At 58.9% G+C, this 23,466-nt stretch overlaps 1 protein-coding gene across 1 annotated transcript; it reads right to left on the bottom strand.

Moving 5' to 3' along the window:
* Positions 1-3,598: 3,598 nt before the first annotated feature.
* Positions 3,599-23,150, bottom strand: LOC119109267 (DNA polymerase alpha catalytic subunit). Its single transcript, XM_037232862.1, has 29 exons — positions 22,996-23,150; positions 21,779-21,985; positions 21,114-21,289; positions 20,622-20,749; positions 20,121-20,238; positions 19,760-19,831; positions 19,123-19,244; positions 18,405-18,534; positions 17,886-18,050; positions 17,316-17,504; positions 16,675-16,851; positions 16,020-16,224; positions 15,276-15,400; positions 14,669-14,818; positions 14,086-14,208; positions 13,472-13,639; positions 12,687-12,821; positions 12,206-12,436; positions 11,701-11,847; positions 10,838-10,946; positions 10,008-10,147; positions 9,389-9,594; positions 8,852-8,987; positions 7,672-7,800; positions 7,025-7,202; positions 6,264-6,565; positions 5,574-5,690; positions 5,144-5,237; positions 3,599-4,272 (listed from the first exon to the last, which is right to left on the bottom strand). Exons 1-29 carry the CDS (start codon positions 23,009-23,011, stop codon positions 4,109-4,111), a joined length of 4,359 nt encoding a protein of 1,452 aa, XP_037088757.1. The 5' UTR covers positions 23,012-23,150; the 3' UTR covers positions 3,599-4,108.
* Between the last annotated feature and the right edge of the window lie 316 nt (positions 23,151-23,466).

Below are 23,466 nucleotides of genomic sequence, written 5' to 3'. Positions count from 1 at the left end.
GTGTGTGCCATGCGTATTGCAGCGCTCTCGACAAGAAGTTAGCGTGTGTAGTAGTAATGCCTTGAGCGCTGCAAGCCTCCCGATACGTGAAATTCGTCCTGGAGTTGCAGCGCGTAATGTCAGTTATTTCAGTTATGGCATGTTACGCAGAATGTTAGCTAAGTTAGCTAAGTTTCTTGAGTTTTCTCACTTCATTCTTAGGCGCCATCTCCCACGCTGGCCGTCGACGCAGCTAGGAGTACTGGCTCCTCATTTTCAGCGATATCGTTATGCTCACCCGACGGATTTTTGACAGACACCAAACGGCAATCACGAGATTCCCAAAGCCCAACTTGCATCAAGGCAACAAACGCCGTGACTTACTCAACAATTGGGTGAAGTTTCTGCATGGTTTTTGAAGTTATGTGCTTGTTTGTGATGTTGTGTAATGCATACTGTTTTGAACTCGCTACGAACGTCAGTCAGCGAGGTAACAGGACCACTTCGTCGGATTAACGACGTTGATGAATATATCGCTTTGGTCGTTAAGTTAGCTGTGCGTTTAGCAAACGGTAGGGGGCGGGATTCGACCGTCTTATTTGCCTCCCGCGTTGATCCTGTTATTGGGCTTTGCTACGCGCCCAGCCGCTCAGTCTGCCCGGCGTCGCCCGCCTTTCATTCTAGCACGAAGGGCGGCCACGGCACGGCAGGCCCAAATAGTCTGGAGATACTGACTGTACTCAGCAAAACGACCTCACAAAAAGAAAGTTCCTTGGGAGTAATACGGCTACCGGCAATAATCATGTTTGCTTGAATTAATTATGCGTGCCATTGTTGGTGGTGGCCGTTGGCTTATTGGCCCGCTGCACTGTATGGATTCGCAGGTAATTACCATTGCGGCCATTCCCTTACATGGACCAACTATCTGGGGCGACTGCACATGGGGGCAAAACATGGGCTCGCTGGCATTGCTTTTACAAAACATATTTTTTCGTCCTAACATGGGCTTCACACAGTCTGCTCAGAGGATCAGTCTGCGATGATCAGACTCTCTCAATTATGAGCGGAACCGTGCAGTCGTACACCACGTATTCCTTGGAATTTGTCTCCAGTAAATAGAAACCACCTGGTGCAGGGCTCACCGCAGTACCACCACGTAGCCCCCACCCTCTCTCGTCACTGAATAATGCCGGGATACCTCATCGGCACCCCGGAATCCTTCTCGGCTCGTAATATTTAGTCGCCGGAGTCTCCCATCGGCCCAAAATCCTCAGTCGCTGGAATCCCTCATCGGCACGCCGGCATCTCCCATCGGCTCGTAGTGAACCTCGCGTTCTGGTGGAGTCTATGGCATTATTCTAACAACGGTATTATTTGATTTTTCTAACAACAGTACCATTACCATTCACGGAATTCACTGCCGGTGCTAAGGGTCAGTTACTTATGGTTGTCTTATCGAACCCACTTCTGTGGCTACGTGTCAATTCACCAACAGAATTAGCAACCAACTTTTCCGACAGCCCAACGCACTTTTTGGACCCCCACATTTTGAGAGGCGCGAGAAGGCAGCTGAAAAACGAATTTCGCGTTCTGCGAGTCCCAAGTCGATCAACGGTACTCCACAGGTGCTACTGCCACTTCACCAGTGGCCAGCGACGTGCAAAAGCGCGTCCCACCTCACGTATGAGCCGTCGGGAGATCGACCTACAGCCAACTGCCTGATTTCTGTAAGGAGGGGGACCTTTCAACCCACGGCTAGACAACTGCCTACGTCCCGCTTAATACGTTCTCCGTCGCTGCCCGGGGGAGTCATAACGCTAGGCGTCTGTGACGCATTTGGCCCGTGGTGACAAAAGTCATTTCACTGCACTCGTAGACAATTCACAGCCGCCACAATCTGTACGCAGCATATGAGCTACGCAAGATAGTAATATTAACGTCAAAAGTATGGACCTGACACGACGCGTCCTGCCTCATAGCACAAAATTCAGGCCACACATAATTCACTGATCTGCTATTTTCCAACAAACTTCATTGAAACGCATAGACGAATGCCAGGCAGGGGTCAGAATACCATTTAACGATACACATTAGCGACATACTTGCATATGCGATATGCTAATTACTACGATACGATGCAAGCACGAAAGGAGTGTACGACCTATAACGTATTAGAAATAATGTGCGAGTACGCAAGCTCATCATTCCTACAGAACTTTCCTTTTTTAAGGTGTGTTAATGCAACGCAAGGTAATGGAACATGAAGGGGCCGGGATCTCAAAGACTCGCTTAAGGGTCGGCGATTCCTCCTCCGGGCTTACATTTTGCAGAGGTGTGGGCGCCGAGTGACAGGCCGATATGGTCTCCCATCACCGCGTCCGTCTCAGTGTCCCTCCGACAGCCGACTGCTGCTGCTACGGTACTGTCTGAACGTCCCCACACTCCGACGGGGTCTTTAAAGGGCCGCCCTCTGTTGATCGTCCGGGCGCGCATGTCTGGAACGAGCGCTTGGGCCAAACGTAACAAACAAAACCGTACTCGCACCTTGGAAAAAGCAGCATCTGTCACGCGGAGAACAGATATGCCCCACATTACGGACGCACTGGCCCCCTATTAAACGATCTGAACTCCATCCGTAAGGAATACTTAGCAAATCCAACTGCAGCAAAGCCAAACACAGGTACTGGGCTTCACACAGTCGTACAGTCATTCAGTCAGTATGCCCTAAAGGGCCGCCCAAATCGCGTCGTACGTTATAGCCCTTGTCCAATATTCCGCACCCCCTCCCCTGGTTACGCACTGGTTACCTTCGACGAACCGCCTCCCCCTGGTAACGCCGTATCAGGCGTAACATCCCCAAAATGGGTCCATCTGGCGCCTAACTGAGCTAAGAATACGATACAAATAAGGGATTCTTTCCTCTTCATGGGGAAAAAATTCACGGTGCCCGGAATTTAGGTTTTAAATCGTTAATACCTAGCGTTTTAGCACTAGCATTATCCACAACCACATCACCTGAGCGTAAACTTCGAAAATCCCCTCCCATCCCCTGCCATGTTTTCGCTACGATCTTTCAACACTCGCCATCTCCCCCATGCGTGACGTAATGTACGGACGGCCGCCAAGGTACATCATTTAAAGATTCGAAACCCAAATAAGGTGGTACTTCATAGTACACCGTAACATGCGTGGGGATGGGGCTGTGCTGGCGCAGCTTTCACCTGTGCACAGGTGGCGCCACAGCTGTCGCGCAATTGCAGGGGTGACGTCCGCCGTTCTCCTCAACCCCGGACAGCGAACGACCCCGCCGCCTCAACCAGCCAATGCAGCCGAATAGCCACCAGCGGATGACGTCACCGACCTGCCAACTCGTCCGCCATGTTCTCGTCCACACGACGACCTTGGATCGGCCGGGGAAAGTCGGCGGCGTATCGCGGGATGGGTGCCTGCCGTTCCCGGCAGGCGATCCCCGGCCCGGTACCAGTCCAAGCACCTCGCTGCTTCGCTACGTATCACGGCTAACGGCGCCAGAGCCTGGGCTCTCGCGTTAAAAAGTTCCGTGAGATTCCAGGCAAAGATGATCTATCAGATCGCAGACAAAGCAACACGACTGACGGGCTTCGGCACACTCGTAGGTGATGCCCCACGTATATTTACACGCGGTCATGGCGCAAACACGGCGACTTCGATGATATAATTCACAAGGGTGAGACGACTGCGACCGAGATGTCGTCCAGCATTCATTCCCGTCAAAGCAAGCATAGGGCTCATCCGGAACACTGTCACGAGAACCGCCTCCCAAGCTACGGCGCAGTCAATGACGAAACGTGCCCCAGTGACGAAGCTTTTCAAACAACCCTACATCCCTGCCACTCCGAGGATATCCCACAGGATCACGTGGCCACTCTTCTACGGCACGTCTCACAAAAAGTACTCAGACAGTCAAAACTAGCACGCGTGTTTTAAAATGTCCGGCACGAATGTGTAGCTTTCCTAACAAGCCGCATTTTGAGCAATCGTTGCCAATTCACGGCCAAAAAACTCCCACCAGTCTTGCGGTCTGTGACATCACAACATTGAAGCTGAAGTCAGAACCGAACGCACCTCTCCGCGACGCCCCACCCCAAATCTAGGCCTCCCGCTTGACGACCGGCCGGATCACCATGTCCTGGAACAGCAGGCCCAGGTCGATGTGGGAGTAGTTGCTGAGCCGGAGCGCGGCGTCCACTTCGGCTTGCAGCGTGCCGTAGGCCGCCTCCAGGGCCGCGAAGCCAGCCGCGCGCCGCGCCGTCTCTGTGGTGAGAGCGGGACCACGTGAGAACGGGACCGCGCGGGGGACCGCCAGCGAGCGGCATCTGCGGTCGGCAGCGCTACGGACACGATCCGAGCGGGCTGGCACGCGATCTTACGGTGAGCGAACTGTGTCCGAAGCGCGGACATCAGACGCCAGGTCTTCTGCTCACGGCGCCACCACACAGGCGCGCGTGGCGCTCGGTCGTCATTGTCAGAATGAGAAAGATGCACACGCAAAGAGACACGTAGCGAGACAAAAAGGCTTTCACACACGGGACGCGTCTCACGGGATAGGAGCTACCATGGGCAACTCGCGCTATGCGTGATAATCGCTGGCACATCACAGGGGTGGTCGTGCTAACAGACGCAAATCTCACTTGGAGCCTGGAGACAGATCGAATGCGCTGGAGACATGCGGTCTGTCACAAGGGCACGTTCAACACCGGACGACATTCGTTACTTTACCAGGACTTGACTATACGCTCTAAAAACAGCAGCCCTCTCCTGATATCGTTGGATATTTAGTGGTGAAATTGGAGACGTGCGGCGGGCGAACTTGGAAAGCTGCTCAGTGGGGAGCCTTTGCTGTTGGACAGCGCGCAGAAGAATGCTCCGTAAACGATCGATGCCGATGCTCAAATGTTAACTCCACACAAAGCGATATGAGTCGATCTGTTCTAGCCCGACTTACAGCTGCGTCATCAACCGGCGGACACTCTTCCGGCCTCTGCAGAAACAACGCACGAGCTGAGACTGTAACCTCCGGTAGGTTATCGAGGAAATGACCTCTCTGGCAACGCAGCCTCGCTCGTGCGTGGTCAGGCACTGACGCCTGAATACACGGCGAGAGCGCATGCGAAACGCTACTCACGCTTCTGTTTGACGTCGAGATCATCCAAGGCCTTCTTGAGGTCGAACATGTGCTGGTAGAAGCACAGCTGATTATACAGGGCTCGGTCGTCATACTGGGGATGCAGAAAGCGTACGCGTCAGCGAAAACCTCGCGGAAATCTCAGCGTCCTGGGCTCGTGGGCGAGTCAGGACTTCAGGACAATCAGGCGAGGTCTGACAGCGGGAGCGAGCACAAGGTGACAATGACACATCGTGAGATTGTAAGCAGGAGTTTCCAGTGCACACCCACGAGAGAATAAATGGCGCAATGCTAGTAATCCAGAGCTGAGCGCCCCTCCCGGGACACACTTCGGGACGGACCACGCCACAATGTACACGGGAACGAGGTGCCCCCCCCCCGCCCCCCCCCCCCCACACACACACACGGCGCGCCCGGCCCACGGACTCACCTTCGGTATGAGCACCGCCTTGTGACACAGCTCACAGACGGGGAATCCCCGCTCGAACGCGAACGGTATGCGGGTGGTCTCGTGCGGGCAGCCGGGATCCTCGCAGTAAAGCACCCCCTGTCAACAGGCCGCTGTGGTCGGGTGGCTGACACGGGACGCGGCAGAAGTCTGCTGCGACCGAACGACACCGCGTTTAACAACCCTTAGGGTCGTTGAACACAGTGCCGTTCGCTTATAGTTAATGAGAGTCGAACAGGGTGCTCAACGACCCTAAGGGCCGTTGAGCAGTGTCGGTCAATTTAGCACATATGGACAACGCGATGACCAGACTCAGGTTCTTATAAGTGACTATGGTGACGTAAGTGATGTAGGAAATACGGCCTTGGTGCTATCCAGATACTGGGAACGAGCAGTTGTACTGCCCCAAGTTGAACACAGCTAGCTCAGTGATGTTGTGCGTGCAGCTTACAAGAACCGCAGACAAAGCAAAGCCCGCCACATTTCAGTGCTGACCAAGATGCACAGGACCTCCCCTGCGACGCCGACACCACGGTCATCGCACTTGGGACGAAGCTCCCTCCCTGCCAGACCCCGCCACTCGACGATCCGGCGGGCCCGCCGGCCGGACCGCGGCGCCGGCCGGACCGTGGCGCCGGCCGGGCCGCGGCCCCGCCCCGCCCGCAGCCTGACCTGCAGGTAACGATGTATGGCAGACCGGATGTCCATGCGCAGCTTGTTGACGATAAGCGGCAGGTACTGCACGGGCACGGCGTCGCATGCTGCGTTCTCGCAGCGCGCCAGGCGCAGTTCCTGCCCGCCCTCTATGAACACGCCGGCGAACTTCTGCTCCTGCTGGCAACCGACACAGCGCACCAGGAGCGGCGCGCAGGCGGCGTACCGCTGCGCCTCCGAGAGGCCAGCCAGCGCGCGCTGCGCCTCGTCGCCGTCCTCCTGGCGCGCCACGTGCTGTCGGAACTTGCTCGGGTCCAGTCCTGTAACGAGCCGGAGTTATCAGCCACCCGGGCGACGCGTCAGCCGGAGCAGCGGCGGCTGGCCGCCTTCACAAAACCGCCCAATTGCTTGGGATCACGTTTGTGGAACCTTGCATCGATTCATGTGGACGCCGATTTCGCCGTGGCAGAAGAACATCACGACGTCTCGCAAGACATCAGAAAGCAATGGTATGAACGAGGCGCCCACCTAGCGCGCTTCCACTCTGTGTTCAGTTAGGAACAACATGGCTGCTCTCATTAACTACCCCATCTATGGGCGCCCTATGACCAACGCAGTCGGCGCGCGTCAAGACCTGATCACCCTCATCAGAACTGCCACATTGCTGCAGTGGTCCGCCACTTGCACGTCTCGTCAGAGCGCCGCGCCCGCTCCCGCTCCCGCTCTCTCCGTCACCGGCCGCTCCGCCGTCGCGCGCCGCCCTGCCCGCACGCACTCACCGAGCGCCTGCGCGAGCCGGGCGGCGTCGGTGCCCTCGAGCGGCTCCACCAGCCGGCTGACGACGGGGTGCACCTGGCCGGCCAGGTAGTACTCGGTGTCGACGGGCAGTGCGCCGCCGCCGGTCGCCACCTCCTCCAGCGCGTAGGCGCGCTGCATCGGCTCCAGACCGCTGCCGTCCTGCCGGGCGCGGGGGGAAGGGGCGGGGAGGGTAAGCCGCCGGGTCGAGGACGCGTCACCGTCCCGGTCTGAGGGCGTGACCGTACACTTGGTCAAAGAACACGCTGCCGGATAGTCAGCGTGAGCATGATCCCAGCCCAGACGTCATCAGCACACCTGCCCGCATCCCGATAATGCCTCAGCGCCTCGCGCAGGCGCCGACGAGGGCCCGTTTTTGTGCGAGTCGAGCCCCCTGCTGCGAAACCACATCTGATCTGTACTTCCCCCTGCTGTACCCTCCAGGCACCAGATCACATGGTGCCAATTGGGGGGGGGGGGGGGGGGGCGCCAACCACGCGGCGCACAGCCGTCTGAATCGTACCACAGCGCTCCGAGCGCGGCCCGCCCGGCCCCGCGGAGCCTCGGGCGGCAGGAGGCCCCGGCTCCGCAGAGCCTCGGGCAGCACAGGGCCGCCCGGCCGCGGCCCCACCTTGCAGATGATGTACTGGACCGTGTCACCACGCCGCAGCTTCTTGCCGCCGCGCGAGTTCACGCGCAGCGCCACGTTAACGTGCGCCTGGCCCTTCTTGTCGGCGTACTCTTCCGGGTTCTTCTTCAGCTGGGGGCGGGGCGGGGTCGTCAGACGGTGGAGGCGAGGGAAGGCGGAGCGTTGGGCGGGGCGGAGTCATCAGGCGTGGAGGCGGGGGAAGGCGGAGCGTTGGGCGGGGCGGAGTCGTCAGGGTGGAGGCGAGGGAAGGCGGAGCGTTGGGCGGGGGGGGTCGTCAGACGGTGGAGGCGAGGGAAACGGAGCGTTGGGCGGGGCGGAGTCGTCAGGTAGAGGCGGGGGAAGGCGGGGTTGGGCGGGGCGGAGTCGTCAGACGGTGGAGGCGAGGGAAACGGAGCGTTGGGCGGGGCGGAGTCGTCAGTAGTGAGGCGGGGAAGGCGGGGCGTTGGGCGGGCGGAGTCGTCATACGGTGGAGGCGGGGAACACGGAGCGTTGGGCGGGGCGGAGTCTCAGGTAGTAGGCGGGGAAGGCGGAGCGTTGGGCGGGGCGGAGTCGTCAGGCGGTGGAGGCGGGGAACACGAGCGTTGGGCGGGGCGAGTCGTCAGGCGGTGGAGGCGGGGGAAGTCGGGGCGTTGGGCGGGGCGGAGTCGTCAGGCGGTGGAGGCGGGGAAGGCGGAGCGTTGGGCGTGCGGAGTCTCAGGCGGTGGAGGCGGGGGAAGTCGGGGCGCGGGAGATGAGCTCCACTGGCGACGGCACAGCACGGATGTGCCGCACTACCTTCAACCAGATCAGACCCGGGCTACCGAATGACTATCATACAACGCCCACGGCAAGCAACGCTGGCGGATAGGCAGGAAAGAGTCAAGTGAATGAGTGCTGGCTTTACATAACAAATGCAACTACGGCCGGCATTTTGTCACGTGTTTTTATTCCGCATTGCTGCTTTTACGTTGGCAATGATTTCGGATAAAATCGAGGCTTTCAAACACAACTCCTAAAGTTCAAAATCCTGCGCCGGCTGGTGCACGCGTCGCCCTACTCCTACATTCGGACCACAACGTCCCAACCGGCAAAATTCGTCCCAAACAATCACGCCAAGGTCATCGTGCACAGCCCGGTCCCGGCCAGCGCCTGACGGCGTCGAGGGTGCGGTCCGGCGGCTGACCTCCTTGGTAATAGCCAGGTCCGCCAGAGGCACGTCGCCCTGCTCCAGGCGCGCCCGCACCGCCTCCAGGTGAGCATGGATCCGCTCCAGCTTCTCGTCGTGCTCCAGCGCCGAGAAGATCTGGTCGATCACGTACCTGGGCACGCATCGGGGAGGGGGAGGGGCTGGCGTCACTGGCCGGGCTCGAAGCACGGGCAACACACTGGCGGCCCACAGGCACGGGGCGAGGGGGGGACGGGGACGGCGTGCGTTCTACATCGGTGTGAATTATTCTCCGCATGCCCATGGAGGAATGATATGCGGATATCGCACGCATAAACGTAACATGGTGACGTAACACAGGACAGTCAGGCTAAACCGAAACGAATGAACGAAGACGAGACAGCCGGGCGCAGCCATGAAACGAAGCCGTCCTGAGGCTATCAACGTGCGGCATACACAGACAATGGAGCGTCAGCACCATGTGGCATAGTACGCAGGGCACGGCGTGTCTCCATTCCTTCCCCGGCCGGAGCCGGAGGGGCGGAAGGGGCTCACATGCCGCAGCTGGCCGAAATCTTGCTCCAGTCCCGGCGCACGATGTCCAGGCCCTTCAGCTCGCGTGTGTACTGGATGACACCGTCAGGGCCGCGGCTAGCCGCCACCGCCGCGTACTTCTTCTTCTTCAGCAGCAGCATGTAACGGTACAGGCCGTCCACGTCCAGCTCCAGCAGCTTGTACAGCTTGTTGACCTCACGTTTGATCTGAAGGCGCGGGCGGGGGTGTCCAACGGAAATTCACACGGCTGAATATGGCCTCGGACATTCGTGGCTCGAGCTTGGGAATGGATGATCCTCCAACCGGCTAGACACAGATCGGAGATCGTGATCGATCTTCGTAAGATTAATGTTATATCCGCTAAAGCATAAAACGATTATGCATCACAGTTAATAAAAGTATACAACATAAGCAGGCGTGGTTCTGTGAAATATCGCAGGCGGTCACCGGGAACTCGTCAAGCTCTCTAGTTTGACTTGAATTTCAGCATCTTAAGCGCCACCATCGGAGACAGCCCATGCAAACCCCATCCATGTCTCCTTCATCCGTCATACAGCCATCCACTCGGCCGCGCTCCAGCCGCATCCCCCCCCCCCCCTCCCCCTGCCTCGCCCCGTACCTCTTTGCCGAGCTCCATGACCTGGTCAAAGTTGAGCTGGCGCGAGTTGATCATGATGGAGTCGGTGTCGCCGTACACCACTTCCAGGTCCATGCGTTCCACCAGCGACTTGGTCTGCAGCAGGATGTCGCGGCCCTTGGCTGCGGCCGGAGGGGAGGGGGCCGAGTCAGACGGGCCACCCCGGACGGCCCTTGGCTGCGGCCGGAGGAGGAGGGAGCTTAGTCAGACGCACCACCCCGGACGGCCCTTGGCTGCGGCCGGAGGAGGAGGAAGGAGCTCAGTCAGACGGCCACCCCGGGCAGCCCTTGGCTGCGGCCGGAGGAGGAGGAGGGAGCTCAGTCAGACGGGCCACCCCGGACGGCCCTTGGCTGCGGCCGGAGGGGGAGGAGGGAGCTCAGTCAGACGGCCACCTCGGGCAGCCCTTGGCTGCGGCCGGAGGAGGAGGAGGGAGCTCAGTCAGACGCACCACCCCAGGTGAGGTGCGTGGCGATCAGGGCCGCGCTGACGAGTCGGTGTTGAGGGAGCAGGTGCGAGCTGCATTTGCGCGGGTCTAAATATGGCACTGAACGCCCTTAACGATAGAGCATGGTCTAGCAGCCCGGGACGGTATTGGTGTCCAACACACATCCATCCGCCCGGCAGCACAAGACGACCGCGCGCGGCCTTATGAGCTAATGCCAGGACGCGTGACAGCGCAAAGTTGCGCCACTCGTCCTGTATGGCCCACGTGCCGACAGCCCGTACCGAGCATATCCCCCCCCCCCTCCCCGCGCCCCGTGGCAGCCTGCAACCCCCGGCAGGCGCACTCCCCCACCCCAATCGCCGCCGACCTGTGATGAGCGCCGCCAGATGTTTGGCGTAGAAGCGGGACGACTCGAAGCCGAGGCAGCCGTACATGCTGTTGGCCGTCAGCTTCAGCGCCTTCTGTCGCACGTCCAGCTGGCGGCGGCGACGACGGCGGGGTCAGGGACAGGCACGAGCTGAGCACCACACGGCGACGGCGGTGTCAGGGACAGGCACGAGCTGAGCACCACACGGCGACGGCGGGGTCAGGGACAGGCATGAGCTGAGCACCACACGGCGACGGCGGGGTCAGGGACAGGCACGAGCTGAGCACCACACGGCGACGGCGGGGTCAGGGACAGGCACGAGCTGAGCACCACACGGCGACGGCGGGGTCAGGGACAGGCACGAGCTGAGCACCACACGGCGACGGCGGGGTCAGGGACAGGCATGAGCTGAGCACCACACGGCGACGGCGGGGTCAGGGACAGGCACGGGCTGAGCACCACACGGCGACGGCGAGGTAAGGGACAGGCACGAGCTGAGCACCACACGGCGACGGCGGGGTCAGGGACAGGCACGGGCTGAGCACCACACGGCGACGGCGGGGTCAGGGACAGGCACGAGCTGAGCACCACACGGCGACCGCGCTGGTTCGTCGCTAACCCAGTGAGCCGACCGCAGTCATTCGGCCAGCTGGCAAAGCTCCTGTCTGATGGCGAGTACAACTGCATAAACTCTGACCATCCGGGAGATGAGCCAGCTGTAATCTCACCACATCAGCGCGAAGTGCGTGTCTCAGGCGAGCTGGCAATAAGGAACAGGCCGTCCACTGTCACTGTCGGGTCCCCGCTGTGATCGCGCGCGCGCGCTGCGCGCGCCACCGTACACCGAACGTTTCGCTGCATACCTGGAGCGTGTCCTCGGGGTTGGTCTTGGGGTCCTTCATCAGCTTCTTGACCTCGCGCCGCCGCTCCACCAGCTTCTTGATCTCCAGCGGCAGCACGCCCGTCTCCAGGTCGTCGGCCGGCATGTCCAGCGCCACCTCGTCCCCCTCCTGAGGACGCGGCAGCGTGCACTACAGCGGGACTCCGTGGAGGTCTGTCCTGGACCGCAACGGCGTCGCGGGATGGAGGCCGCAGCCTACGAGGTCATATGGTGTCCGGCATACAGCGACTGCAGACCACTTCCCAGGACCTGACTCCAGACGGCGGTAACTGTGCAACAGCTGAGCACGTCCTCGCCCGTTCGAACATAGTGTCCACATAGACTTACATGACACCAGAGGGCGGGCATATTTTCCGAAATAAAATACCGCGTAGTCTCATCACGAGCTACGCGAAAGCCCTGGGCGAAACACCGTGCCAGAGGCACCGCGGAGCCTGCGGAACCCCAGCGTTTCAGTCAGCACCAACCTCGTGCTGCGCGGCCGGCAGCCGCGGCAGCGTGGTGAAGCAGATGTTGTACTCCTGGATGATGCTGGGGTAGAGCGAGTTGAAGTCCATGAGCAGGATGTAGCGGTCGTAGAAGCCCTTCTTGGGGTCGAGCACCAGCCCGCCGCCGTACTTGGGCTTCCGGCGCGCCCTCGGGTCAGCCGCCGCCTCCGCCGGCTCCTCATCGCCGCCAGGCTCGGGCGCCCGCGGGAACTGCGGCACGTGGCGGACAGCTGAGCGCGGGGCGGCCACGGTCGCCCCACGGCAGCGGGCTGAGCACGCTGGGCGGCGGCCCGTGTCGACTCCTCGCGAAGCGGTGCATCTCGGGCCGATCACTGGTGACATTTTCCGCGGCCAGACTGATAAGGCGAGTAGCTAACAGATCGCACACTTCTAAAAAAGTTTTTTTCGCAGATCAGTTATTTTTTGCCGATCGCAACACTCAGCAGCCCCAGCCACCCACCTTCTTCTTGCCCCACTGTTTGTCGGGCACGATGTAGCCCCGCTCGGTGAAGGCATGAAGCAGCAGGAACTCGTTGCGCTCCGCCCGGCCGCCGAGCAAAGTCCGTGACATCAGGTTACCGGCCAGACGCGTGATCTGACGGTTACCAGACGAGAGCACGTCAGTGATTACCGGCCAGACGTGTGATATGACGGTCACCAGACGAGGGAAGGTCAGTGGTTACCGGCCAGACGTGCGATCTGAGGGTCACCGGACGAGAGCAGGTCAGTGATTACCGGCCAGATGTGTGATATGACGGTCACCAGACGAGGGAAGGTCAGTGGTTACCGGCCAGACGTGCGATCTGATGGTCACCAGACGAGAGGTCAGTGGTTACCGGCCAGACGCGTGATCTGGCGGTCACCAGACGAGGGAAGGTCAGTAAGAGGTGGCCAGCGCGATGCCGCACAACTAAGACCGCGAGCCAAACACGGTGATGTTGCGAAGGCTCGACGACCATTGCCACTGCGGCTGGGTTCGGTGCGACGTCGTCAGCTCGCGTATTACCATAATTCAATAATCTACTGGCGTCAAAATGCCGGCACGTTGCGTCTTTGCGCGGCGCCTGACTGTCCTGATCCTAACACGGCGAAGGCACGGAGACTTCCGAATGGCGCTTGCTTGCAACATCACACCGAGTCACTCAAAGCTCACTCAAAGACAACCAACAAAGCCCACACGCGTCGACGACGAGTCCCTCCCACACAAACAGCAGCTGACCGCGAGCCCGCGCCGTGAGGTCCCACCTGCAGCGCCAGCGGCAGGGCGTTGAGCTCTGCCAGCACGCGGCCGGCGTTGTGCGCCTCCTGCATGGTCAGCGTCACCAGCTGCAGGATGGAGCGCGACGCCGAGAACATGCCGGCCACGCGCTCCTGAGACACCTCCACGATCTCGGCGGGCGGCAGACGCAGCACCTGGCGGCGCGAGAGGGCGTCACGTGGCGAGGGAGAGGGCAGGATCGGGTGGGCTCACAACAGGCACAAGTCAGCCCGTATCGGAGGCGGCGAACCAAGCGGAGCAACTGGCAGACAGGGTAGTGGAGTCACACAACCGATCGGACGTGGCGGATGCGGCGGGGGGGGGGGGGGGAGGGGGGCGACAACAGCACTTTGTGTTGACGGTGGCTTGGTGACCGGCCTACCTCCGCTCGGCGACTGGCAGTGCGGAAGACCAGGAGGACTGGCCAGAGGACATTTCATAAGCGCAACTTCCAAAGCAATACCTGGCCATACAACCCGGCTACGAAATGCACGTCTGAACGTTTATCACGCATACACGTGAGAACACCAGCCGAGTCGATGACACCGTTTGATCTGGGCGCGGTGCCGGCTGCGGCCCCGCCGCCTCGTGCCTCACGTACGGTGCGGCACAGCTCCGGCAGGTCATAGCTCTTCTGGCGCGTCAGCTCCTTGGCCGAGAGGAAGGTGTCGCAGAGCAGCCGGCCGCACAGCGCGCTCCGACGCACCGTGTCGTCCGAGAATTTCTGCCGGACGCGGGACGGACGGTCAGCGGCGCGGGTCACTGACAGCGGCAGGGGCCGCATCGCCTCGGCCGTGTTCACAGGCGATCGGCGCACTGAGAAGCACGTCGAACAACGCCGCGCCACCTGCCTTTCAACGTAACGGGACGCGCTATGACGGAGAGCGCGGCCATCGCTGGGTCGGGATTAGTAGGACACCACACACAGCCCGCTGGGGGCTAGTACATGGCACGGCTGACTTGGAGGGGATACAAAACGTGCCGCAGACGCGTGGGCCCGTGCGGTGATCGTTCCAAAAATGCTAGCCTTTAAAAACGCATCATGAACAGCATGCCATGAACATGAACAGGACATGAACAGCATGCCAGCGCACTAGCCGTCCCGGGGCCACATGCTGACCCGTACTGTCCGCATGATGACCTATGACGACCTACGCTGCCGGCAGCGACACTGCTGCACTGACCGATTTGAAGAGGACGTCAGCCGAGCGTCGCAGGCGGCCCATGTGCGCCCAGTTGTTCAGCTTCAGCAGGCGGCAGCGGCTGAGCAGCACGTCCAGGTCGAAGCCGTACACGTTGTGGCCGACCACCAGGTCTGGGTCCAGCTTGTTCATCTGTGGCATGCATGGTGCATGAGGAGGTCAAGACGATGAACTAACTTCTCCAGTAGTTCACTGACAGGTGCTTCGCTATTTACTGGCGGCATGCTGCTGGAGTCACGTACCGAACAAATAAACCCGTGTGTCAACTGGCACACGAGGTTTCCACGACGGGAAATGTTTGTCACACAACTTTGCACGTTTCAAAATATTTTCTTTGCAGAGGGCGCCTCAATGTGACCAAAAAGAGGAGCAAAGAACAGCTTTAAATACCACTACAGAATATCCAATACCAACAGGCTCAAACATACATTTCGGCGCAACACTCGGCAACGTAAGATGCAACATCTCGCATGCATGCAACATTATATGAGATGCCTGAACATGGCGGTGTGCAACAAGTTGCACCACGTCTCTTGTCACTGCCCAAACCCGGCGTCCCGGCCCATTTCACTCGGTCTAAGCAGCCTACCTTCGCAAGGAAGAACGAAATGAGTGCCTTCTCGTTCATACACTTGCGGACTGTGGTGTCGCTGAAGCCCGCCAGCTGCTTGTCGAAGTCGTACGGCCAGGCTGCGTCTGCCGGCTTGGTGACGGCTGCAACAGAGACACAGTTGGTCAGCTACGACGGTGGTGGCGCGCTCCAACTCCGTTAACTCAGAACTCAGAACAAGCGACGCGGTGGTTGCGCCACCGGTCTCATCCCAAATCGAGTGGCAGGCACAGTGAGTTCCGGATCGGTTCACACAATCGTAGAGACTCCCACAAGTTTCGGAATGCCAGGATACAATTACTTGGAGCACACAACTCGCGTGGCTACGTCATGCTCCGTGTAAATACTGACGTAAAATGAGGCCGCCATGCCCACCAACATTTACGCAAATGCCTAGCGCCAATGACTTCATGCCTGCAAGTATGAGAGACGGGATGGGTGGATTACCCCGATACGACGGAAAAAACACGGTATGACAGCCTATACTGGCATAACGCCTTGTCCCTTACGGGGTGGTAATGGTAGATCCTGGACATGTTTAACGACGAGAGCGTACCGGGTCTCCAGACCACCACATACATGACGTCTAAAGCCGACAGAATTCATACAATCCAACCCCGGCCGGCGCAAAACGAACGGAATTATCATTCATTAGCACTGAACAACACGACCTCGCAAAGTCAGCACGTAATCGCCACGCCGTGCGGATCCCGCCTGACCTACCGCAGAAATGCTGCTGGAAGAGCGGCGTCGGCGCGGCGCCGTCCAGTCGGAACTGCTTGTGCACCAGGCAGGAGATCATGACCAGCTCGCTCTGGTGAGAGCGCGCGCTCACCACGGTGCGCGTGGCCAGCGTGAGCACGGTGAGCGGCGGCGGCGGCGCCGAGTGCGCCGACACCAGGCCCGGCAGTGGCATACTGGCCGCCGCCTGACGCACAGACCGGCCGGAGTTAGTGACGGGGTGAGAGTGCGAGGGGCACTGTCATGTCTCCTGCAGGACAGCCGCGACTGCACATGGTGACACTCAGGGTGGAGACGTTAGACGTTTGACATGGGCGAATATTTCAGCACAGCCTCATCGGGTAGCAGCAGGCACGTCACGTGACAGGCAGATGAGGGCGGGCGGCATCGGACGGCGGGAGCCCGACCGGTCGGAGCGCGGCTGCCTGGCGAGCCGCCGCACACGGCGCCACTACATACAGCAGCCGAAGAAGCAGCTCAGTCGGGTCACTGCCACTACACACAGCAGCAGACGAAGCAGCTCAGAGAGACAACTATGCATCTTTCCATTGCCCTGCGCTGTAGCCGCTGAAGCCCGCAACATGTGCGGGATGCGGCAGCCGTGGCTTTCGCGACGAGCGACGCCGGTAAGACTCACCTCGATGGTGCAAAAGCTGAGCTTCTGCTGAGGGATCGTGGGCTTCTTGACCTCCAGCCAGCACGGTCCCTTGACCTTGTTGCCGATGAGGAAGGCCTCCAGCGTGTTGGTGTTGGTGCCGAACACGTGGCTAAACGTCTCGCCCTCCAGGTTCTGCGGCAGCGCGCTGTACGACGACTGAAACACAGTCCGCCGTGTGAAATGTACGCGCAGTGGAAAGCTGATGCCAGTGCTACCCATCGCTCTCTCTCTCTGCTCCCGAAACCCCAGGAGAGCCCTGCAAATGACCTCTGGCCACAGTAGGGGCTGACAGTCAATAGATAACAGGAGCAGGTGGCCGAGGCCAGGCGCTGTCGTATGTGATCAACATAACGGGCAGAAAGCAAGATGAGCGCGAAGGTTGATATGTGTGTTATACCTCGTCGCCATCACGACAATGATATAAAGAAAAGAAATACATGTCCCACTCATTAAAGGCATTATGCATTCACAGCACGCACATCACTAAAGCGTTGCGAACTTCGCTGACAAGGAACCGTATTCAAACAGCTGGAATGAGACCGACTCATTTCTTTCCATACCATCCATGCACCCGAGTGCATTCCACCGAATGTCTGGGGCGAATGTACGCTCGCACATACCGAGTACATGACCTCCAGATAGTCGGCCTGGTTGGGCACGTCGAACTTCTCGAAGGCGTAGTTCATGGTGGAGACCTTGGAGCGGAACTCGGCGATCTTGAACCGGTTGGCCACTCTGGAGTTGAACTCATCATACACATCCTTCATCGTAATCTCGTCTCCCTCGACTCTCGTCTTGGGGTTCAGCCGCTGCCGACAGGGCAGAAGTCCGTCAGCGAACAATGTCGCGGCTCATCCGGCGGCTGAGGACACATTCAGAACCGCTCACGCTGACTGGACAGTGTTCACTAGCTCACCTTCAGCTCAGCTAAGCTCTGGACAGTGCTAACCCTCAGCTCACTCTGACTCTGGGCAGCGCTAACTCAGCTTGTCCTGACTCTGGGCAGCACTCACCCTCAGCTTGCTCTGACTCTGGGCAGCGCCAACCCTCAGCTTGCCCTGATTCTGGGCAGTGCTCACCCTCAGCTAGCCCTGATTCTGGGCAGCAGCTAACCCTCAGATTGCCCTGACTCTGTGCAGCGCTAATCCTCACCTTGCCCTGACTCTGGGCAGCGCCGACCCTCAACTCACCCTGGCTCTGGGCAGGAGGAAGACGCGCCTCGGCACGTTGCTGACGCGGACACAGCAGGAGACGTAGCCACCGGCCGACTCGACCCAGACCCGGCCGAACAGGTACACTACACTGCCGGTGGCCGCGTTGTCGCAGTACGCGTCCAGCCAGAAGAACCGCAGCACCTGGCACAGAGAGGCGACCGTTGAGCCGGGGGACGAACAGGCGGGTGGCGACACGGACAGGCAGGCTGGAAGACGGACGCGGGGCAGGAGATGTCACTGGCGCGATCACATGCGGCTGGGGCTGGCAGAAGACGGGTCTGCTGCATGACCGGGAATGTAGTAAGGGTAGATCACAACAGCAGCTCCATTAACACAGCGCAGACGGCGTGGACGTCTGCAAACATCACCACGACCTGACGCGAACACCATCGTGCCACGCACGGCACGGAGGCGGCTGCCGCAACATGCGCGATCCAGGCGAACGTGGCAGTCCTCCGGCCGCCTCCGAGAGCGCACCCATGCCGCCGGGCCGACCTGTTCGCCGTCGGCGTTGGTGACCAGCGGCAGTGAGGACGCGTCCACCAGGGTGTCGGCGGCGGGCGGCGGCTCCACGCAGAGGCTCGCGGTGCGCATCCAGTCCGAGGTCACCTCGGCGGCCGGCTCCCTGCGGCGTCAGGTCGCCAGGGTCACGCCAACATATCCAGGAGATCGCCGGATGGTCGCGGCAGGGTATGTTTTGCATACCGCGGCATGTTATCACACGGTCAGAGCTGTCGTCTCGGCTGTTGCACAGCTGTCTTGTGTTGTTGCCCGGTCACCGTGACAGCTCCGTAATAGTGTGTCGCGAAGGGTCACAAGACATCTCCGCCGCGAGTCTGTGTGGTGGGCATGGCGCCGGGGCGTACCAGCGCCTTCCAAGCTGGTCATGGAAACCGACAATGGCGCATGGCCACGAAACGTCTTGTGCCAAGAACTTCCCTGAATGAAATGTTACTGTCTCAAATGTCTGGAAGCGGGGTTGCGAGGTTACGACCTCGTCGCGTCTCCTTCGGTCGGAGCCCTCACATATATTATAAACCACATTATTTCATAACGACATACAAGACCGCATCATCAGGCAAACCCGACCCCAACACGAGCCGGAGCCACACGCTCACGAGCCCGCAAGGCATCTTCTCCCGACACCCTCTCTCCTCCACGCGACGTACCCCGCCCCTGGCACCTGCCGCCCCCAACCGAGGTCGCCACTCACTGCGGGGGCTCATCCTTGACGGTCGGCGCGGCAGGCTCCGGCTCCTCCTCCGGCAGGTCGATGCTCTCGAACATGGAGTCGTCGTCCTGGATGAGCGCGTCCACCGCCTCCCGCTCGGCCCGCTGCGGGGCGACAGGCCGCCACTGTGAGGGGCGCGGGGGAAGGCGACGCTCCCGTGGTGCTCCCCCTTCCAGACCCTGCTGTCTGAGGGACGCACCTTACCGGGTGTCCCCTGGCCGGCCAGACCCAGACCCGTAGACTACTTACCCGCAAGCGGCTGCGTCAAATGGACTTCACGACCGTGTTTACATGACACGTCAATGACCAGAAGGCCCTCAGGCGATCATTGAACTCATGACCCGCAGGCCACGGCGCGAAAGCGGGCTACCAACCGGCGCACCACAAAGCTGTCCTGAAGCGCCCAGCCGTGTCAGGCTGGCGATCTCCGTACCTAGAAGCACCATGGCGTGCGATAGCACATGATTACAGGCGTTCTACAACGCAGCTGCCTGATCTCCGTTCCCTAGCTGTTTGCCGGCAGTTTTATAACGCGAGCTTGTGACGTGTTTTTACCGTACCGGCACAAATTGCTCTGTAGCGAGCTAAGCCGTGAACGCTCCTCGCCCAGTGGGCTCACCTTGTCTGCCTCGATGTCCTGCGTGGCCGGAGCGTCCTCGATCAGCTGCGACGCCGGCTCGCTCGTTGCCGGCTGCCGCACAGGGGCGTCATGAGCGTCGCGTCGGAGACGGGGCAGCACTGACGCCCGGCACCGTACGCCGCATGAACAGATCCGTGCTAATGCGTAAGTCCAAACTCAAGGGCATTCGTGTTCACGTTTTCCCATGCACTAACGCGCATGTCTTCAAACCGGCCTAGCCCAACCGGCGACAATGCACTCCAGCGCCACTCAACAGGACCCCAGCCTCCCGACGCCGCCTCAGACTGGACGCCACAGACCGGTCCGGGGTCGGGCCGGCGCCGGACCCCGCAGCGCTCACCTGTGCGCCGGGCCGCGGCCTGTCCGCCCGCGGCGGCGGCGGCTCCCGAGCCACGGGCGTCGTCTTCAGAGTCGTCGACGCGCGCAGCGGCGCTGGGACCAGCGGCAGCTTCTTCGTCCTGCGACAGCCAGGGCGGCGGTGAGCACCGAGGGTCAATGCACCGCGGACGTGTTGTCAGTGGTAAGCAGCAGCGCTGGCAGTGAACAACACGCACTATCCCAGCCATCTTCCTCTGACAGACCGTCAGAGACAGACATTAATTCATGAGGCTGCTTGGAACTGTTCTGGTATCATCGACCTTCGCCTACATAGGTGTTACAAGTGTGTTGAAAGTCAATATGCATGATCTTGCCCACACGTCACTCATGTGAGAAAAAACAGAATGAGTGCTAAACTATAACAGCACGTCTGAGTCACAAGGGTCATAAAAACCACCACTTCGCAGACTGCACAGGTGTCCACAGCCCCAACCCCGCTCGCGGACTATACCGAGTCCCGTACGGGGGCGCGCTGGGCGTCGACTTGCGCTTCAGCTGCGCCGGTCGCACGCCGATGGCCGGTGATGACTTGATGTCCTGCAGGATACCTTGCAGGTCCTCGTCCTCCTCCAGCTTCACGTCACGCTTGCTCTGCAGCAAGGATGAAGAGCGTGAGGACGCGAGGTTAAAGCGGCGGCGAGGCGGATGACAGGCGGTCTGGTCTTCGCATGACGCTGGGGCTGCTCTTCCGTTCACACGCACGCAGCATCTTTACGTTGTCCCCCTCCTCCTCCTCCCCCCCCCCCCCTCCGCTCCCCACCCAAATTGCTACCGATGCCTTCTACTCGTCCAAACACACGCCTGCAGCTGACACTAGAGCAGCGTTCGCTGAGACGGCTGCACATAATGCACCGCCTACTCCTGGCAGGCCACACCAGCATGTGGCACCTTCATCTAATCGCGGGACGGCGGTCCGGCCCCACGCCAGCCACCGCTGCGCGCATACCGCCCTCACCTTCTTGCTGGGCATGCTGAGAAGCATGTCGCGGATGTTGCTCTTCTTGGGCTGCGCCGGGTCACGCACCCGACTGTTGGACTTGCGCTTGGCCTTGGCTGCGTCGCTGGCTCCGTCGTCCACGATGTCGTCATCGAATATCTCGCGGCCGTCCTCCACGTAGCCGTCGCCGCCGCCTGCACAGGCATGGACAGCCGTGATGACAGATCGATTCGTTTGCACCGGGACCTGGTGAGGGCGCCACCATCTGCTTGTCTGCTGCAGCCACCATTCAGTAGGCATAAAAACGTCGTAAGGAATTTCCTTTACAGCTCATGATTCAGACTGTTTCAGTGTGACCAAAGGGAATCTGTTATCCACTCAGGCAGGGTATGATTCTTCTCTGAAGCAAGTCATTTATGACTTTGAGGAAGTTATTCTTACACCGGTTAATATAATTTATCATTGCACATTTTTCAGCAGGTTCAGTGCACTTATGGCATTTCCTACTGCCACATTCCCTTTATTATTCCCCTCCACATATTAACCCTTATCAACATGTGCTATCAGGTGCCACTTTGCATCACCTACTCCACATCCTGTTTGCTACGTCCCTCACCGCTCTCTGACGACATTACCACAAAATAGCCGCGAGACCCGCCTCGCAAGCCGACAGCGACACCCACCATCATCAATGATCCAGTCGTCCTCGAGCCGCTCCTGTACGCGGCGCGAGTACTCGCGCTCGTCCACCATGTCGTACACGCTGTCGGCCGCCTCTGTCACCTCACACTTGTTCTTCTGGCCGCGCCTGATCTTGTCCAGCGCCGCCGAGCGGCCGGTGTTCTCTCGCCGCTGCCGCCGCGACCGGCCCGAAGCCAGCCCAGCATCACCTGCCAAGTCAGGGCAGGCCCCAGTCAGCACTGGGGCTCATGTGGGGGCCTGCAGTGTTTGCTGGGTGAGGCAAGGTCAGGTGGTGGATGTCTTCACATTGTGTAGGGGTGGCATGTTATTGGTCATATTTTCCATTTACCATATCTGTGTCAGTGGTGAGCTGAGATCAGCAACTGGAAATTCTGTGTTTGATATCCAGAGATGAGGAAGTGACATAGGTTGCAACCAGCAGGAAAAATAAAGGCATTGTTGTAATTCATGAAATGCAATCAAAACAACACAATTTAAATGCAAAGCTGACCCCAAATGTTCTGAAAAAGACAACTGACATACAGAACATGCTCATTCTATACAAAACTATAGGCTAGTAAATAGAAAATGGAGGCACATTCTCAATGACCAAGTGCCTCAACTCAGTTCTATGTAAACATGAGCATGCAGGGTGTGCTGCAAATACAGAGCAAAACACATTTTTTAAACTTTTTTACTGCAGGAAATGATCTTTGGTTGGTTACCCAAATCTCATTAAAATGCAATGTCAAACAAAAAGCTGCTTTAAAAATGACCAGGAAAGCAGGAACCTACAGAACATGTCTTGGAGTGCTTCCCAGCTTCTAACTGGGAATGTGCTTCACTCAGATGTTTTCAAACAAAAAATAGACCAATATTTGCAGAAGCTGGTAAGCACTGCAACACCCATATCATTCAGCATAACATTAAGCTCAAGTCATAGCCTGAGGCCAACAAGAATGGATTAAATGCCCACCACATAAGTAAAGCTCATATTTCTGAAGGTATGCATGCTTAGAATTTGCTAACAAATACTGGAAAAGTCTCAGGCATCGCAAGCAGCAAGCAATAGCTTCTGGCAAGCTTCTAGAAAAATACAATAGCCCTATGGCCCATGGAAGGAACAGGGTGCGATTTATGCAAGCCTCTCCCCCATCCAGAGTTCCATTGCACTGCATGTTCGACGAGAAATTCCATAAAGACAGGCAAAAGTACTTACCATTTGATTCCGACATATTTCACGACTTCAGCAAGGATCAAAGTGATGGAATGTTTCCAATAACCAGGCTAAAATGCCGCGATAAATTTGGGATTGCGGCGCAAAGCCTCAAAAACCCCGCCAAAAGCGATCTGAGCGTCCGCAAAGACCGTATCGCTTCTCGCGCCAAATGTTTCACCATTTCGCGCCAAATTGCTTTTGGACAATGAGCTACCAAATAAAGGATTCTTTTGCAAATTATTTTAATGTAGCGGCAAATTTAATAGTCGTCAGCTGATATGTTGTCGTCTCATCCGCGCCGTATTTGTGACCAGCAACGATTTCGGCTTGCTAATCGCGGTGTTGACCACAGTTGAGAAGCCAACGTTAGGTTGCGGTGTGGGTTCTTGTGTGGACTTGAAGAACGCAGCAAATTTAATGGATTGATTACAAATCACGTCCGTTTCTCTAATTTTTTGTGAAGCGTGGCAA

Source organism: Pollicipes pollicipes, unplaced genomic scaffold (assembly GCF_011947565.3).
Source record: "Pollicipes pollicipes isolate AB1234 unplaced genomic scaffold, Ppol_2.1 Scaffold_7231;HRSCAF=8579_pilon_pilon_pilon, whole genome shotgun sequence".
NCBI lineage: Eukaryota > Metazoa > Arthropoda > Thecostraca > Pollicipedomorpha > Pollicipedidae > Pollicipes > Pollicipes pollicipes.
This window is presented reverse-complemented; position numbering and strand designations above follow the sequence as displayed.